Raw genomic sequence first — 17277 nt, forward strand, 5'->3', positions numbered from 1 at the left:
ATAAACAAAGTAGGTTTAATTATGTGTGTTTATTTGCTGTACTTCAATTACTTATTTAATATACAAGTAAGTGGAGAACAAAAATCATTATTTATGAGCATCTATTTAGCCCTTGAATAAAAGAGCACTTGAATAAATGAATAGAAATCTCACTGAAGTCAGCCTTCAGTCAACATCTTTAAAATCCCCTTCGTTTTCTCCCTCTTTCTTATCAAAGCTGCACATGTTTAAGAGCTAGGCGTCATCTTTGGTTAAAAATCAGAATTTAGGATGATTGTTTTATTAGTCGTAATATTCATCTTAAGAACTTAATTGTACAGGCTTTATATAAGAGAAACCGATTGCACTGCAGTCTTTATCTTGAGTGTAATTTGTTTGAAAAGGAGTATATATGAGTTATTTAGACTCAACGAGCATGGCTTGTTAAATATAAGACTAAGACAGGGCCTATAAATTACGTAAATATTGAAGTCCCTCAAGGCCCCTTTATCTTCTCACTCTAAATTTCTCCCAGAGGATCCCATTTATCCTCTGAGCTTCAGACTCGTGTAAAACAGCTGCCTACTGAACATCACCTCTTGGAGATCACAAACACAACTCAAACAATGTTGACCAAAATCAAACTCATAATCGCCCATTGCTTACCATGCCATCAAACTGGACCTTGTCCTATTTTACCTTTCCCATCCAAGACCTACCGTCACTAACCTATGTTCAGTTGACTCCTTGTCTTTATGATTGCCAACACGTTTTTCTTGCTAAAGAATAATCGTCTCGTTTTTAATCTTAACCCATTTCCATTTGTTTCTCATTGCCACATACAGTTGAAAATAAATGGATAATGCCACTTTTGCTTAAGAGTGTCATTGACTAAATAATAAAAACTATTCATTATTAAATCTCGATCCCAGAGTACCTGATTTGTAATATTCAGAGTGACAAAACAGGGACCATACATAGAAACAATTCTGTTTTATCACAATGTGCGAAGTACAGTGGTTGACTAAAGGAAAAGCAGATTCATGATTAGTTATGCACTGAACTAGACACTTTTTTTTCTTTAACACAATGCATGAAATACTACTGACAGAAAAACTGTGGTTATTCAGATTATTTAGCATGTATATTTTTTAAAATGAACAAAGTAAGCCTCTCACTTCAAGGAAAGCAGCTGACAATACCTACTGCCTTTCAAGCAAAAATTAGAATTTTAGAAAGCTTGTATCTGTCACAAGAACCTTGACAGCTTCTTTAATACTTAAAGACTTTCCTGATGAGACTGAATGTGATGTTAGCAAATGTCATTTTTTAAAATATCATACAATGAAAAGTATCAACATTTGTAACATTGCACAGTGAAATTTTGTCAGCATGTGTGTTATGGATTGAATTGTGTCCCCAAAAATTATGTGTTGTAAATCCGAACTTCTTTGCCTGTGGTTATAATCCCTTCTGGTAATGGGTTTTCTTTATGTTAAGAGACCGTATCAGTATAGAGTATGTTTTAAGCTAATCGCCTTTGAGGTATAGAAAGAGCAGATTAGGAATGGGGAAGAAAGCACAGACATAGGGGAAGACAGATGCCACACTGCATGAAGATCTCCAAGAAGCAAGGATCGAGGACCATCCCCGAGAGTTGACAGAAAAAGAAAGCCTCCCCCTAGAGCCAGCACCCTGAATTCAGACTTCTAGCCTCCTAAACTGTGAGAAAATAAATTTCTGCTTCTGAAAGCCTCCCACTTCTGGTATTCCTGTTACAGCAGCACTAGATAACTAGCACAATATGCAAGATAGATCAATGGAGTTTAATGCAACAGAATATGAAAAGATTGTTGGTATAGTGTCGGATTCTACATTGCAACTAACCCTTAAGAAAATAGGGCTTACAGAGTTTTGATACAGTATCAAAGAAGAAAATCCACAATTATCCACAAAGGCTTTTAAAAGACTTCTTGTTTCCCAACAATATATGCATGAGGCCAGATTTTCTTTATATACTCAGTTAAAACTGCAACATATTGGATTCAGAAGCAGTATAAAAATCCAGTTGCATTTTATTAAACCTAACATTAAAGAGGTTTGAAAAATGTAAAGCGGTGCCACTTCTTTTATTAAAAGATTTTTTTTAATTGCATAAAGAATGTTTTTCATGTTGCCATATACTGAGTTTACTATTTTCAATTGGGTAAGTAAATATGTTTAAATTTCCTCCATTTTAAATTTCTAATATGGTAAATGTTTATAGATATAACCCATATGAGCAAAAGCTTTTGGGCATCTTAAATAATTTTTAAGAATGCAAAGGGTCTTGAGATCAAAAAAGATTGAGAATTGCCATCCTATACCATAAACGCCATGAGGGAAAGGCTTCTGTTTGCTTGGCCTTACCAATTATTTCTAGCATTTAAAGGAATCTGTCAATGAAAAGAACTCAGTATTTGGAAACAGAGAACCATTATTTATGAGCTACATAACATTTGAGTAATGGTTTCTTTGTAAGTAGAATAGGATATATAACCATTCCTACATTAAAGGCTGTAAAAAACAAATGAAATTAAGCACAATATATGAAGTAAATTGTAGATTATAAAGTACAGTATAAATGTAAATGTACAGGATGACCAACTAAATTGGAATTTCAAATAAATAGCAAATAATTTTTTAGTATAAATAGATCTCAAATATTTCCTGTGACATACTTTAACTGTAAAATTAGTTACTATTTATCTGAAATTCTAATTTAGTTGGGTGTCCTGGATTTTGGTTTGGTACATTTGGCAACCCTACTATTAACTATAACCATTTTAATTAAATCATCTTAATAATCAGGTTGGTTTTTAATTATTGAGATAAAGATTTTCTCCAGTTTTTATCTCATTGGCTAATATGACTCCTAGGACAATGAAAATATACTCATAACTGATCCAAAATAATTGATTCATTTTCCTGATAAAGGCCTCTTTAAAAAGTAGAAATTGATTTTAAAATACTTGCAAACTTTTAAGTGCACTGATAAATTTCAACCCTGCTAAACCAATATCCTAGCACTGTGGGAACATTTATGAGATTTCACATCACCAAATCCAATCAGTAAAAAAAAAAAGACAGATTTTTTAGCCCCAAATGTTGAATCTTACCCAAAATAAGCAAGTACGGGTAATCTAGCCACTTTGAATGGCGATATACTAATTGAAAATGACATCTTCCCAAAATTTTGCTCAGACATTTCCTGTCACAGGGGACTCTGGCTGTGTAACAAGGCCAGAACTGGGAACAGCTGCCTTACGGGAATTATTTTTGGACAACCATAAGGAAACAGATTTCCCTTGGTGGTGTGGCCACCTGACATGTATGTGGTCCCTGTGGAAATGCCCTGTTATTTGTGGTCTCATTTTTTTTCTCACAGTAATTGGATGATTTTGTGTAAATTATTGAATTCACACTGCCTTATGAAAGTTAAATATGTTAATGAACAACCAGGAAATACAAACCAATAATAAAAATAAGTAGTGAAATTAATGTTTAATGGCACAGTTTTTTGAATTAGTCATTCTTCAATGTTATAGTTCCATAAGTAATTATTCTGCTTTTTCTATTGCAGCATAATTAACTGTGAAATTATAAAACTGAACGAAGCATTTTCCCATTCCCTTTGGTAAACTTTAGTATATGGCATAGTCATTTTAATTCATTTAAAACAAGTGCTATAAATACCTTCTGGAAACTTCAAGATTGGTTGCAAATCTGGGGACTGCATTATGTAACGTATCAACAGTCCTGATTCTTCCTTACTGACTTTCCACTGAATCAAAAACAGATTAAAAAATGTGTCACTTATTGTCAGGCACAAAACAGCATTTAACCCCTTCTGTTAAGTGATCCCAAAATATCTTCCTTGAGGGTCTTCTCATTACTCACACACCACTTCGGAGGTAGAATGCTGCAGAACATTCTTAAAGTGCCCTTCTCGTGAGAATTGTACTATAAATAGCATTTCAGAAAAGAAGCCCTACTGTCTTTGTAACTTGGCTAGGCAGATGGACACGTATTTAAGGACACCACTTTGTCCAAAATGTTCCTCATCTTCATCTAAAGCTGAGTATTGGAGATCACTTGCAGTTTGAAATTTTACATTTTCCTTTAGTCTAGTGAATATCATTTTCACATAAATTCACTTTAAGACATGAGATTAGTCACAAATTATGGGCCGTTTCAATTCAGATCTTCTACAGCCATTGTCTGGTTAATGTCTTTTAAAGCGACTCATAAATGCCATGTATCACGTTGCAGCCAAATACCTGAGTCAGGTAGTTGAGCTTCAAAAAAGAAGTGTGGGCTGTGAGAGCTAGACTTAAGATTTTAGCGCTATGAAGATGGTAACTAAGCCGAGGTTCCAGGAGTGCCCAAATCCTCCTCTGCAGTTCCTCCTTCCTCTTCAGGTAGCTACCAACCAAGGAAACTAGGTGAAAAGACCATAGCCAAATGGGAAACAAAGCGACACATTGTTATTAGCTTGGAAAGCACCCAAATTCACTCCCCTGCAGCTTTTTTTTCTTTCTTTTTTTAATTATGCTTTAGGTGAAAGTTTATAGCTCAAGTTAGTTTCTCATATAAAAATTTTATACATATATTGTTATGTGACACTAGTTGCTATCCCTATAAGGTGACAACACACTCCCCCTTTCCACGCTAGATTTCCCATGTCCATTCAACCAGCTGTTATCCCTTTCTGCCTTCTTATCACCCCTCTGGGCAGGGGCTGCCCATTTAGTCTCATGTATCTACTTGAACTAAGGAGCACACTCTTCACGAGTATCATTTTATGTCTTATAGTCCAGTCTAATCTTTGTCTGAAGAGTTGGCTTCTGGAATGGTTTCAGTCCTGGGCTAAGAGAGAGTACAGGAGCCATGTCTTGCTGGAGTTCCTCCAGTTTCAGTCATACCATTAAGTCTGGTCATTTTATGTGAGTTTGAGTTCTGCACCACACTTTTCTCCTGCTCTGTCAGTAACTGTCTGTTGTGTTTCCTGTCAGGGTGGTCATTGGGATTGCCAGGCATCATCTAGTTCTTCTGGTCTCAGGTTGATGGGGTCTCTGATTTACGTGCCCCTTTTTGTCTCTTGGGCTAATATTTTCCTTGTACCTTTGGTGTTCTTCATTCTGCTTTGCCTCAGGTGGGTTGGGACGAATGGATGAACCTTAGATGGCTGCTCGCTAGCTCTTAAGATCCCAGATGCCGTTTACCAAAGTGAGAGGCAGAACATTATCTTAATAAACTTTGTTATGCCAGTTGACCTAGATGTCCCCTGAAACCATGGTCCCCAGACCTCCACCCCTGCTACTCTATCCCTCAATGTGTTTGGTTGTATTCAGGAAACTTTTTAGCTTTTGGTTTAGTCCAATTGTGCCAACTTCCCCTGTATTGTGTGTTGTCCTTCCCTTCACCTAAGATAATTCTTGTCTACTATCCATTAGTGAATTCCCTCACCCTCCCTCCCCACTCCCGTAACCACCATATGTTTTCTTCTGTGTTTAAACCTTTTCTTGAGTTCTTCTAATAGTGGTCTTATACAATATTTGTCTTTTTGCGACTAATTTTATGCAGCATAATGCCTTCCAGATTCATCCATGTTATGGGATGTTTCAAGGATTCGTCATTGTTCCTTATCATTGCGTGGTATTCCATTGTGTGAATATACCATAATTTGTTTATCCATTTATCCATTGATGGGCACCGTGGCTGTTTCCATCTCTTTGCTATTGTGAACAGTGCTGCAGTGAACATGGGTGTACATACATCTATTCATGTGATGGCTTTTATTTTCCTAGGATATATTCCAAGGAGTGGGATTGCTAGATTGCATGGTACTTCTATTTCTAGCTTTTTAAGGAAGCGCCAAATCGATTTCCAAGGTGGTTGTACCATTTTACAGTCCCACCATCAGTGTATAGGAGTTCCAGTCTCTCCACGACCTAACATTTATTACTTTGTGTTTTTTGGATTAATGCTAGCCTTGTTTGGATGCGATGGTATCACATTGTAATTGTGATTTGCATTTCTCTGATGGCTATTGATCGTGAGCATTTCCTCATGTATCTGTTAGCCACCTGAATGTCTTCTTTGGTGAAGTGCTTGTTCATATCCTTTGCCCATTTTTTAATTGGGTTATTTGTCTTTTTGTTATTGAAGTTTTGCAGTATCTTGTAGATTTTAGAGATTAGACCCTGATTGAATATGTCATAGGCAAAAATTTTTTCCCAGTCTGTAGGTTGTCTTTCTAGTGCAGCTTTCTCTGGTAAAATATAGATTAGAGAATGAAATGTGTGCCCAGAAGCTTAAGTGAACCTTCCCTTTCCCTCTAATCTGAATCTGAGATGTCTGAGTTGCCATAAGAAGGTGAAATATAAAGCAAGAGAGCTAGCTACATCAGCCCCAAGTAGGCAAACCTGCTTGACTCTTTTTACCATATGGATACAGAAAGAGAAGAACAAGGGGTGTCTCATGGCTGCTAACCTTTTAGGGACAGCATCAGTACCACTAGTAAAAACACAATCTAATAATGCAAAGACCTGGGGAATGAAAACCAAAAGGGAAGAACATGAGTTGCCATAATGGGGGATTCTATGGGGAAATTAATAAATGATGCAGGAAGCATCAAAAGAAAATGGAAGAGATATACAGTCGTTGTACCAAAAGGACTTGGTTGACATTCAACCATTTCAGAAGGTAGCATATGATCAAGAACCAATGATACTGAAGGAAGATGCCCAAGCTGCAATGAAAGCATTGGCAAAAAACAAGTCTCCAGAAATTGACAGAATACCAATTGAGATGTTTCCACAAACAAGTGCAGTGCTAGAAACACTCACTAATCTATGCCAAGAAATTTGGAAGACAGCTTCCTGTCCAACTGACTGGAAGAGATTCATATTTGTACCCATCCCAAAGAAAAGTGATCCAACAGAACATGGAAATTACTGAACAATATCATTAATATCACACACAAGTAAAATTTTGCTAAAGATCTTCCAAAAGCAGTTGCAATAGTACATTGACAGGGAACTGCCAGAAATTCAAGCTGAATTCAGAAGATGACATGGAACAAGGGATATGATTGCTGATGTCAAATGGATAACAGCTGAAAGCAGAGAATATCAGAAAGATGTTTACCTGTGTTTTGACTATGCAACGGCATTTGACTGTGTGGATCATAACAAATTATGGATAACATTGCAAAGAATGGGAATTCCAGAACACTTAATTGTGCTTATGAGGAACCTGTACTTAGGCCAAGAGGCAGTCATTCGAACAGAACAAGGAGATACTTTGTGGTTTAAAATCAGGAAAGGTATGTGTCAGGGTTGTATCCTTTCACCATACTTATTCAGTCTGTATGCTGAACAAATAATCTGAAAAGCTGGACTACATGAAGAAGAATGGGGCATCAGGACTGGAGGAAGGCTTGTTAACAACCTTCAATATGTAGGTGACACAACCTTGCTTGCTGAAAATGAAGAGGACTTGAAGCACTTACTGATGAAGACCAAAGAGTACAGCCCTCACTATGACTTACACCTCAATATAAAACAAAAATCGTCACAAATGGACCGATAAGCAGCATCATGATAAAAGGAGAAAATGTTGAAGTTGTAAAGGATTTCCTTTTAATTGGGTCCACAATCAACGCCCACGGAAGCTGCAGTCAAGAAATCAAAGGATGAGTTGCATTGGGCAAATCTGCTGCAAAAGATTTCTTTAAAGGGCTGAAAAGCAAAGATATCATTCTAAGGACTAAGGTGCTCCTGACCCAAGCCGTGGTGTTTTCAATTGCCTCATATGCATGTGAAAGCTAGGCAATGGATCAAGAAGACCAAAGAAGAACTGATACCTTTGAATTATGGTATTGGCAAAGAATATTGACTATACCATGAACTACCAAAAGAACAAACAAATCTGTCTTGGAAAAAGTACAGCCAGAATGCTAATTAGAAGCGAGGATGGCAAGACTTCGTTTCACATCCTTTGTACATATTATCAGGAGGGACCAGTCCCTGGAGAAGGATATCATGCTTGGTAGAGTGTCGGTGAAAAAGAGGAAGACCCTCAACGAGATGAATCGATACAGTGGCAGCAATAATGGGCTCAAGCATGACAACAATTATGAGGATGATGCAGTACTGGGCCATGTTTCATTCTGCTGTACATAGGGTTGCTGTGAGTCAGAACCGACTCGACGGCACCTAAGAACAGCAACAATGCAGTTCCTTGGTCCTGAGGAACCACACGAGCAGGTCTTGCTCCGTTGTGGGTATTGGGGCGATAAGTAAGGAAATGTACAGAGCCTGAAATGTGGGAGGAAGGGCCAGAAGTTTTTAGTCCCAAATAATCGCATTTGTTTTTAGTCTTTAAATTCAGTGTTTGTTTTTGCTTTTAATTCTTAATTATAAGTAATGTCACCCTATTGATGACTTGGTTGTTAGATGCATCCTGTCAGAACAGTTGAATGGACAAGTGTTAAGTGAGGTTTCTTCTTCAGTACTGAAAAGAAGCACTCCCCAGTCAAAGGTATTTATTATGTATTGAGTCAGTGTGGTTGAAAATAGTATTGAAGTAATGAAGCTAATTGCCTAAAAGAAGACCTTTTGTGTCCTTTTGTGACTAAAAACTGGAGAGAGTTCATTTGCTTTCCTCTTACTGGTTTGAGGACATAAAGAGTACTTCACATGGCACAGTTGTCACTGAACGAAGAAGAAATGGTTCTTCTTCAAAGCCCACGGTCCATCCTGGAAGAACTGTCAGTAGCCATATTGATTTTTACCTGTAGCACTATTAAAGGTCTGCTTTATGGCTGTGTCCTTTTGTGTAAACCATTTCAACCTTGTAGAGATGTGGTGCTTTTGGCTTTTTTACGCCTGTCAGTAATTTTTCCTCATATTGTGGGTGGCATGTTTTCATCAAAGTGGATAGAGAGATGTAGAAAAAAAATTACTTTAGAAATTTTATAATTCTTGGGTGTTCACAGGATTGATTTGAGCCTTGATGGTCTTACTGTAAGAGACATGACTTGCAAACAATGTATACCATTTAATTTTCCTTTTTTTTTTTATTTTTACAAAAAGGTTGGCTCTAAACTTTTAATTTCATACCCTATATTCTTTAGTCTTTAGGAATTACATAACGGAATATTTTCACAGAATATTTCAAAGAGTATTTTCCACAGTTAAAAAAGAATATGGAAAATATATATGATAGATACATGGATAGGTATAGCTATAAAAAAAATTAAAAATTATTAGTGGCTGCCATTTTTCCAAAATGAAAGTGGAAACTCAAGAGACAAAAAATAAATATTTTTGGACTATCTCTTCTTTAGTAGATAAACCAATTTTCAGTTGAGCCTCTCTCTTAATTTCTGGTGTCTGCTGGTGATCCTTGACATTCCTTGGCGTATGTCTTCCCCCTGTATTTGTCTCCGTGTTATTCTGGTTATTTTATAACTTAGAAGTGATAAGATTTAGGGCCTATTTACACGGGTATGACTTCATTACCATCACAAAGGAAAAATTCTTTTTCCAAAATCTTGTACATTCATCCACAGGTACAAGGGCCAGGATTTCAAAACATATCCTGGGGGGACGCAATTCAATTCATAACACTTACCTACTTCTCTGCAGCAATCTGAATTTTCAGGATTAAGAATTTGTCGATGTAAAGTTTGTATTGTGGTATACCTATATGGCGAGTGTATAAATAAATGTGCAAAAGCAAAAATCCTCTTGCACTGGAATTTTAGCTCTTTGGTTTAACTCTAACTAAATGGGAATTCTGTTGTAGGTGGCAAATAAAGCAAAGCTTTTAATTTGTTTGAACGTATTTTTCTTTCAGGGATAAAATTTCTATCCAGAGAAAAAGTAATCTATTTGCCTTTTAATATAAAGAAATATAAATTATTCATTTAAAAATTTAAAACAAACTGAAGTCGTTCCTGAGGTTCATCCTTCAGCCAAAGATTAGACAGGCCCATAAAACAAAACAAGACTAAATGGACACACCAGCCCAGGGGCAAGGACAAGAAGGCAGGAGGAGACAGGCAAGTTGGTAACAGGGAACCCAAGGTCGAGAAGGCGAGAGTGGTGACAAATTGTGGGGGTAGCAACCAATGTCACAAAACAATATATGTATTAAGTGTTTAATGAGAAGCTAATTTGCTCTGGAAACCCTCATCTACAATACAATTAAAAAAAAAAGAAATGACACACTCAGAATAAAGAAACCTGTACACAAATGTTTATAGCAGCTTTATTTGTAACAGCCCCAAATTAGGAAAAAAAAATTTTTAAAACATCCCTCCTATAGTGAAAGTTAATGTTATTTCAAAGTTTTAGAAAGAGTTATTTTTTTTTCTTTCATATTTTAGCCCAGAGGCCTAGTACCCTGGCTCGAATGGCTCCTAAGTGAATGTTAGCTGATTAAATGAATAATGAACTTTCTGATCCAAATCACTATGATTCCATTTCCTTTATGAATTAATCTATCTTTGTAAATTTTCTACAGCTTAGAATAAGTTCTAAAGATACAAAATGCCATTGAATCTATGCACTGTATTCAAAGTTAGGCAGTTAAAAAACCCTGCCGTTACTCATGCTGAAATGGAAGGTGAGATTCTATATGGTAGTTTCTATCAGTTCTTTTTATACTAGGGGTTAAACCAGGCTTACCCAAAGGAATGCGTGTAGAATGCTCATAGCTGAAGTTTTTCAGAAATGTTAGTACCGGTCTTAGTCATCTAGTGCTGCCATAACGGAATTACCACAAGTGGAGGGTTTTAACAAAGAGAAATTTATTTTCTCACAGTCTAGTAGGTTACAAGTCCAAATTCAGGGTGTCAGCTCCAGGGGAAGGCTTTCTCTCTCTCTCGGCTCTGGAGGAAGACTTCCCCTGGTCGAGGAGCTTCTCAGGCACAGGGGCCCTGTGTCCAAAGGACATGATCTGCTCCTGGTGCTGCTTTCTTGGTGGTATGAGGTCCCCAACTCTCTGCTTGCTTCCCTTTCCTTTTATCTCTTGAGAGATAAAAAGTGGTGCAGGCCACACCCCAGGGAAACTCCCTTTACATTGGATCAGGGATGTGAACTAGTACGGGTGTTATAATCCCACTCTAATCCTTTAACATAATACTACAATCGCAAAATGGAGGACCACCACAGAATACTGGGAATCATGTCCTAACCAAGTTGATACACACATTTTGGGGGGGACATAATTCAATCCATGACAGTACCCAAAGCATTCAGGAGACTCTAAGTTCTACTGCCCCTTGCTGAAGCTTAGGGGAACATTTTTTTCTTTTTCCTTTAAGGATATCTGGTAAAATATTTTAGCTTTTCATAACATCTTTCTTCAGAATTTTACAAATACTTTTGCATTAAAAAAAAAAAAAATAGCCCTTGAAAACTAAGCTAAGAAGGGATATGTTTTGTCCCTTAAAAAAATGAGATTCTAAGGAAGTTGCACAAGGCGATACAGCTAATAGAATTAATATCTCCAAGCCTGTACCTGACTCTATAGCCAGACTATGACCTCTTCAGCTCACCTTTGAAAACCAGCTGATTCTAAATCTATTGTGTCTGATAGAAAGGAAAGACTGGTAATAAGATGAATTTCACTTCCTCCTATTATATTGTAATCATAAAAAAAAAAAAAGTTGCCATTTAGTCGATTCCAACTCATGGTGACCCCATGTGCTACAGGGTAGAACTACTTCACAGGGCACCATAAGGTTTTCATGGCTGCAATCTTTACAGAAGCAGTTTGCCAAGCTTTTCTTTCTGTGGAACTGCTGCGTGGGTTTGAACCAGAAACCTTTAGGTTAGCAGCTGGTTGCAAACTGTTTGTGCTACCCAGGGCGGGGGGGTGAGGAGGGTTAAAATTCTATTTCCCTTTCATTTGAAGTGATGCAGTGTTGGTTGCAGAATTGTTGCATTGTATATTTTACAGCCACCACTTATTTAATAGTAGCTACCATAAAAAAAAAAATTCTTTTTTTTTTTTTTACCATAGAAAACTTAGATGCCTTTTGTGGAGATATAAAGAAATATTTGTGATATCTGCAAGTCTTTGTTTCCATGCATGCTGCCAAAATTGCAGTGGTCTGATGGTATTTTATATAAGAAAGCCAAATGACCATTGAAGAGGAAATATTTGCTAGGCAGATAGATTAAAATTTTATGTATCAAACCGGTGACTGACTAGCCATGTGGTCAGGTATGTTACCATCTCTGTGGTCAGTTCCCTTGTGTGTAGAGCACCTGGACCATAAGTTGTGAGAATTAAATGAGCTCATATGGATGTAAAGTGCTTAGCATCACTTTTGGCCCAGGATAAGCCCTCATTAAATGCACACCAGAATTACAATAAGTGACTTTTCAACAATTATTTATTGAACATTTACAAGACCTTTTACTCAGTGCTGGGCAAGTGTGTTTTTATGGCTTAATGATTATTGCATAAGAAGAGAAAAGTATAGCTTGATTCCTTAGATCAAGGTGTCTCAACCTCAGCATTTGACATGTTGGCAAATAATTCCTTGCTGTGGGCGCTGCCCTGTGCACTACAGGATGTTTAGCAGCATCCCTGGCTTCTACTCACCAGATGTCAGTAGCACCGTCCCCTCCCCAGTTGTGACAATGAAAGGTGTCTCCAGATATTACCAGTATCTCCTACGAATTTGTCCCAGTTGTGAAGCACTGCCTTAGATCAATTTCTTGCAAAGAGTGTGCATGGTAGTCCTAGGGAATGCTCCCCAAAAGATTCTAGGGTTAAATAAGTTAGGAAGCAACTGCAGTGGTTAAGAGCTTGGCTGCTACCCAAAAGGTTGGCAGTTGGAATCCACCAGCTGCTCCCTGGAAACCCTATGGGGTGGTTTTCCTCTGTCCTATAGGGTCACTATGAGTCTGAACCGACTCGATGGCACCTAACAACAAACAACAAATACTACTACTAATAATAGCTAATTTTTGGTAGTCTTTCTATGTGCCACAAACTTCTCTTTTCTCATTTAATACTCATAACAGACCTAGAAGGTAGTTAATACTTTTAAGATACATTTTTTAAATGAGGAGCCCAGAGAAATCAAGTAACCAACCAAGGTCACACAATTAATAAGTGCCACAACCAGGGTTTTTTGTCCAAGCTGCCTCCAGAGCCTGTACAATTATCCCCTGCCCACTACTAGTTCTTGAATATCCCACTTTTTTAATTCCCAGTTCAAATTAGGTTGTAATAATCTCTTAATGTGTGATATTTATTCTTAATTTGTGGTGTTTTTTAGGTGTTCACTTTATCCCCAGCATATACAAAATTATCTTTTGTTTTTATTGCTTGATGACTACCTCTCAATTATTTGTTAAGTGATTGTCCTCATAAACATCCTTGGATGCATGGAAAGAAATCAAATGATAAACAAAATAATCCCAGACAAAATCAGATGGCTAGGGAACTAAGAAGGGAGACACTTTCTCTGCTTGAAAGAGATAGGTAATGTTTTACAGAGAAGATGGCACCTGAATTGAGCCTTTAATTATAATGTTAAACTTGGATAAATAGGAGTCTGTCAAGTGGAAGGACATTCCAAGCAGAGGAAACATGTGCAAAGGTCTGGGTAACTGGATGGGTGTGACATATTTGGGAATATTGGGGAAGGAGAAAAGACAGTAGGAAAATAAGACTAGAGAAGAGGCTAGGGTACATTAATGGCATTGAGTTGGCTCCTTTAGGCATTTGTCTTTTCTGCCCTTACTGTAGGGGCTGCAGATACTCAAGAGCATGGTAGTGACATAGCCAGGTAGGTACTTGATGATGATAACTGACATGGGTGGTGTTTGGTAACTGGCACACACCACAGTAGTTAAGAACTCGGTTACTAACCATAAAGGTCGGCAGTTCAAATCCACCAGCCACTCCTTGGCAACCCAATGGGGCACTTCTACTCCATCCTATAGGGTCACTATGAGTCAGAACCGACTCAACAGCACCAGGTTTGGTTTTCTTTTTTCATGCAGTACTTAAGCAAGAGATAATGAGTTAGGATGAATAGAAGGGGTCAGATTTGAGAGGGATTATTAACAAGAGAAGCAAGACAGGGAAAATTCTCTCAAATGGACTGTTAGGACAGATAAAAGACTGTATCTGTGGAAAGGCTATCTCTACAAAACAAAATGATGCAATTTCAAAGAAATGATGTGGAAACATGTTTAGCAGCTATTCTGGTAACCTGGAGAATTTTCGGCAACAGATCCCAGAGTCCACAAACCCTCCAGTTGTTTAGTGGAGGTTCAAAACTAAAAGGTAGATGTGAAAGTGTCCCAACCTTCCCAGTCCAGACCACATTGTCTATTTCCTTCTAACCATGCCTCCTAGGGAAGGTGAGTCAGCATTAATGAAGATTCAACCAAATATATTTGAGACAATATGAGCCAGCTAAAAAATGCTGAGAGAAGATTAGTCCTGGACATTCAATGAATAGTTGTTGAATAGCTGAATTAATCAAATTTTGAATTCACTTTAATAACCTTTGACTTAAAAAAAAAAATAAGATAAATAGAAAGGGCAAAAAAATATTCAATTGCAGTTTTCCTAGTTTATCTTTGGCCGTTCCCAAACAATACTCTAACATAGTATCAAATGGACTTTTACCTCCATCCATTATGCAGTAGGTTTTTTTTTTTTTTAATGGTTTTATTATTTAAATCTCCAAAATGAGTGTGTACTTCAACATATTTAATCTCGTTATTTTTTTCCAAATGTCTTCTTTGAACTATCCTTTAAGAGTCATTCACCATACTTCAGTTAATTTAAAAATGAAGCAATTTATTTCACCACTGGTATAAAGATTTATGATCCATAATCCCACCCCTGGCAATTTAGATGCAAAATATTTTTCTTACTATGTTTCAGCAATTTCTGTAGTTGTATCTGTAAAATTCGTTAGTAATAATATTTGTAGTTTAAAGACTGCCTGTAGGTTTCAGGTGCTTTGAAAACATTTCTATAAAGACAACAACCGTATAACCTTAATTATTGTTCAGATGGGCAAAAAGAGGGTCAAAGTAGTGAAATGGTTTAACCAAGAGTTCATAGCTTCCAAATTATATATTAAAGTTCAAACTTAATTTCATTAAAAAAAAAAAAATTTTTTAGTTAGAAAAATCTGTATGCTTTCTACATCATTCTCAGTCCAGGTTTTACCCCCATCCTTTCTATTTCATTTAAGAGTCTCTTACTTTACATGTCTTTGCTCTTGAATACCACTCCATCTCTATACTTAAAGCTCTCATTAATAATTCTACCCACTCAAAGTAAAATAGATTCACAAAGTAGATTATGTCGTAAATGTTCAAAATTGCGAATGTGTATCATTAACAGTAATGTACCTTCCAAAATGATAAAGTTTGCACCAAGGAACAGATAGTGTTTTCCCAGCCTTCTTATTGTTAGTTGCCATCAATTCGGTTCCAATTCATAGCAATCCCACGTATGCAAAGTAGAGCATAGGTTTTTAAAGGCTGCGACCTTTCGGAAGCAGATCACTAGGGCTGTCTTGCGAGGTGCCTGTGGGTAGGTTTGAACCACCGATCTTTCGGTTAGCAGTCTAGTGATTAACCATTTTTCCCACCCAGGGAAATTACAAAATGTTTTTAAGTGTTGCCAAAATTTAGGAATTAAGTATTTTCATAATTTTTATCACATGCTTGAGAGATAAATCTATATATGAAGGTAAAAATTTTTACTGACAGAGTAAAGGGCAGCGTTTTTATATTTGATGAACATGGATAGGCAAATTAAAAACTTCTGAGTAAAATTGTCCACCTGGCCCCATTCTCCCCAAATAGGAGAGTTTTAGGTTCAAATTATCAGGATAATTGATTTGAACCTATTTTACTTTTTGATAGGGAATATCTATCTTACAATGAAGATTTATTGCAACAAGAAAAATCATATTCTTCAAGTTCTTACACATTCTCTTTGTTTTATGTGAACATTTTAGGTATATCAATATATGCATGAAACGATAACTGTTAATGGCTGTCCTGAATTCCGTGCCAGGGCCACAGCAAAGGTAAGGCTTGAATAACTTTAAAAATATACTTGACCCCAGTGATCTAGTAATTGACTGTGCGCGTGTGTGTTTCAGGTATTCTCGTGTGTACACTGTAAGAGAATTTAGACATCAGTGGCAGCCCAGAGTCTAGACCAGTACTACTTCCCAGGTAAAAATCCTAATGGAAAATTGAACGTTTCTGCTGCTTCTGTAGCTTAAGAAAGGAGAATGATTTCATTAAGCTCACTAAATGTCCATTTGGCACAAGCAAATCTACTGGTTCATTGTGTGAAATACTATGTGGTTTTCTGACACATTGTTCTGATAGAAAAGAACCTGTTCCCTATTCAATGCATGAAGATTTCTTTGCACAGGTCTAAAGATGAGCCCTGGTGGTGAAGTGGTTAAGAGCTCAGGCTGCTAACCAAAAGGTTGGCAGTTCGAATCCACCAGCTGCTCCTTGGAAATCCTATGGGGCAGTTCTATTCTGTCCTGTAGGGTTGCTATGAGTCAGAATTGACTTGATGGCACATGACAACAAAGATTTAGACAAGAAAGGAATTCACCTTAAACCCACTCATCTAGGTTTTTTCTGTGTATTCAACTGAGCAGTGGGTAGACTGCTGAACCAATGTGACATTAATCTAAAAGGAAGGCCTCCTACCTTTTGTGGTAGTGACCACATTTTCTCTTTAAAAACCCAAATCCAGAGATTGTGGGAACCCTACTAACTGAAATATTATAGCAACAGGATCGTGAAATTATCTGGAAAATAGACCACTAGAAAACAATAATTTTAAACTAAAATCACTGATGCAGGTCTCATTTTACAAATTCAGAAATGCTGTAATAGATACACAACTTGCTTTTTGAAAGCTTATATCTTTATATCAAACTATAGGAGTAAAAGTTGGTGAAAATAATCATTAACTTTCCTTTTAGTTCTTTTGTGTCTTATATCACCTCTTATTTGTTTTCTCTCCTGATTTTTAATTTTTATTCTGTATTCAAACTAACTGAACACTGTAGATTTGTAAGTTGGTTTTTTTGTTTGTTTTCAATGCAGACCAAAAAAAGGGTGTATTATTATCATTACATCATGCTTTGCTTGTACTGAAGTGGAACACACGTAGAAAAATGATCCCTACATGGTTTAATTAAGGGGGAAGTGAATTATGTAG

At 36.9% G+C, this 17277-nt stretch overlaps 1 protein-coding gene across 1 annotated transcript in view; it reads left to right on the forward strand.

The window, feature by feature from the left end:
* LIN7A (lin-7 homolog A, crumbs cell polarity complex component) overlaps positions 1–17277 on the forward strand; it is a 159995-nt gene that overhangs the window by 89563 nt on the left and 53155 nt on the right. Inside the window, exon 3 of the mRNA XM_064283786.1 lies at positions 16043–16114. Coding sequence (XP_064139856.1) covers positions 16043–16114 — 72 coding nt within the window. The remainder of the gene's footprint in view (positions 1–16042; positions 16115–17277) is intronic.

The sequence above is a fragment of the Loxodonta africana genome, chromosome 4, assembly GCF_030014295.1.
Source record: "Loxodonta africana isolate mLoxAfr1 chromosome 4, mLoxAfr1.hap2, whole genome shotgun sequence".
Classification (NCBI taxonomy): Eukaryota; Metazoa; Chordata; class Mammalia; order Proboscidea; family Elephantidae; genus Loxodonta; species Loxodonta africana.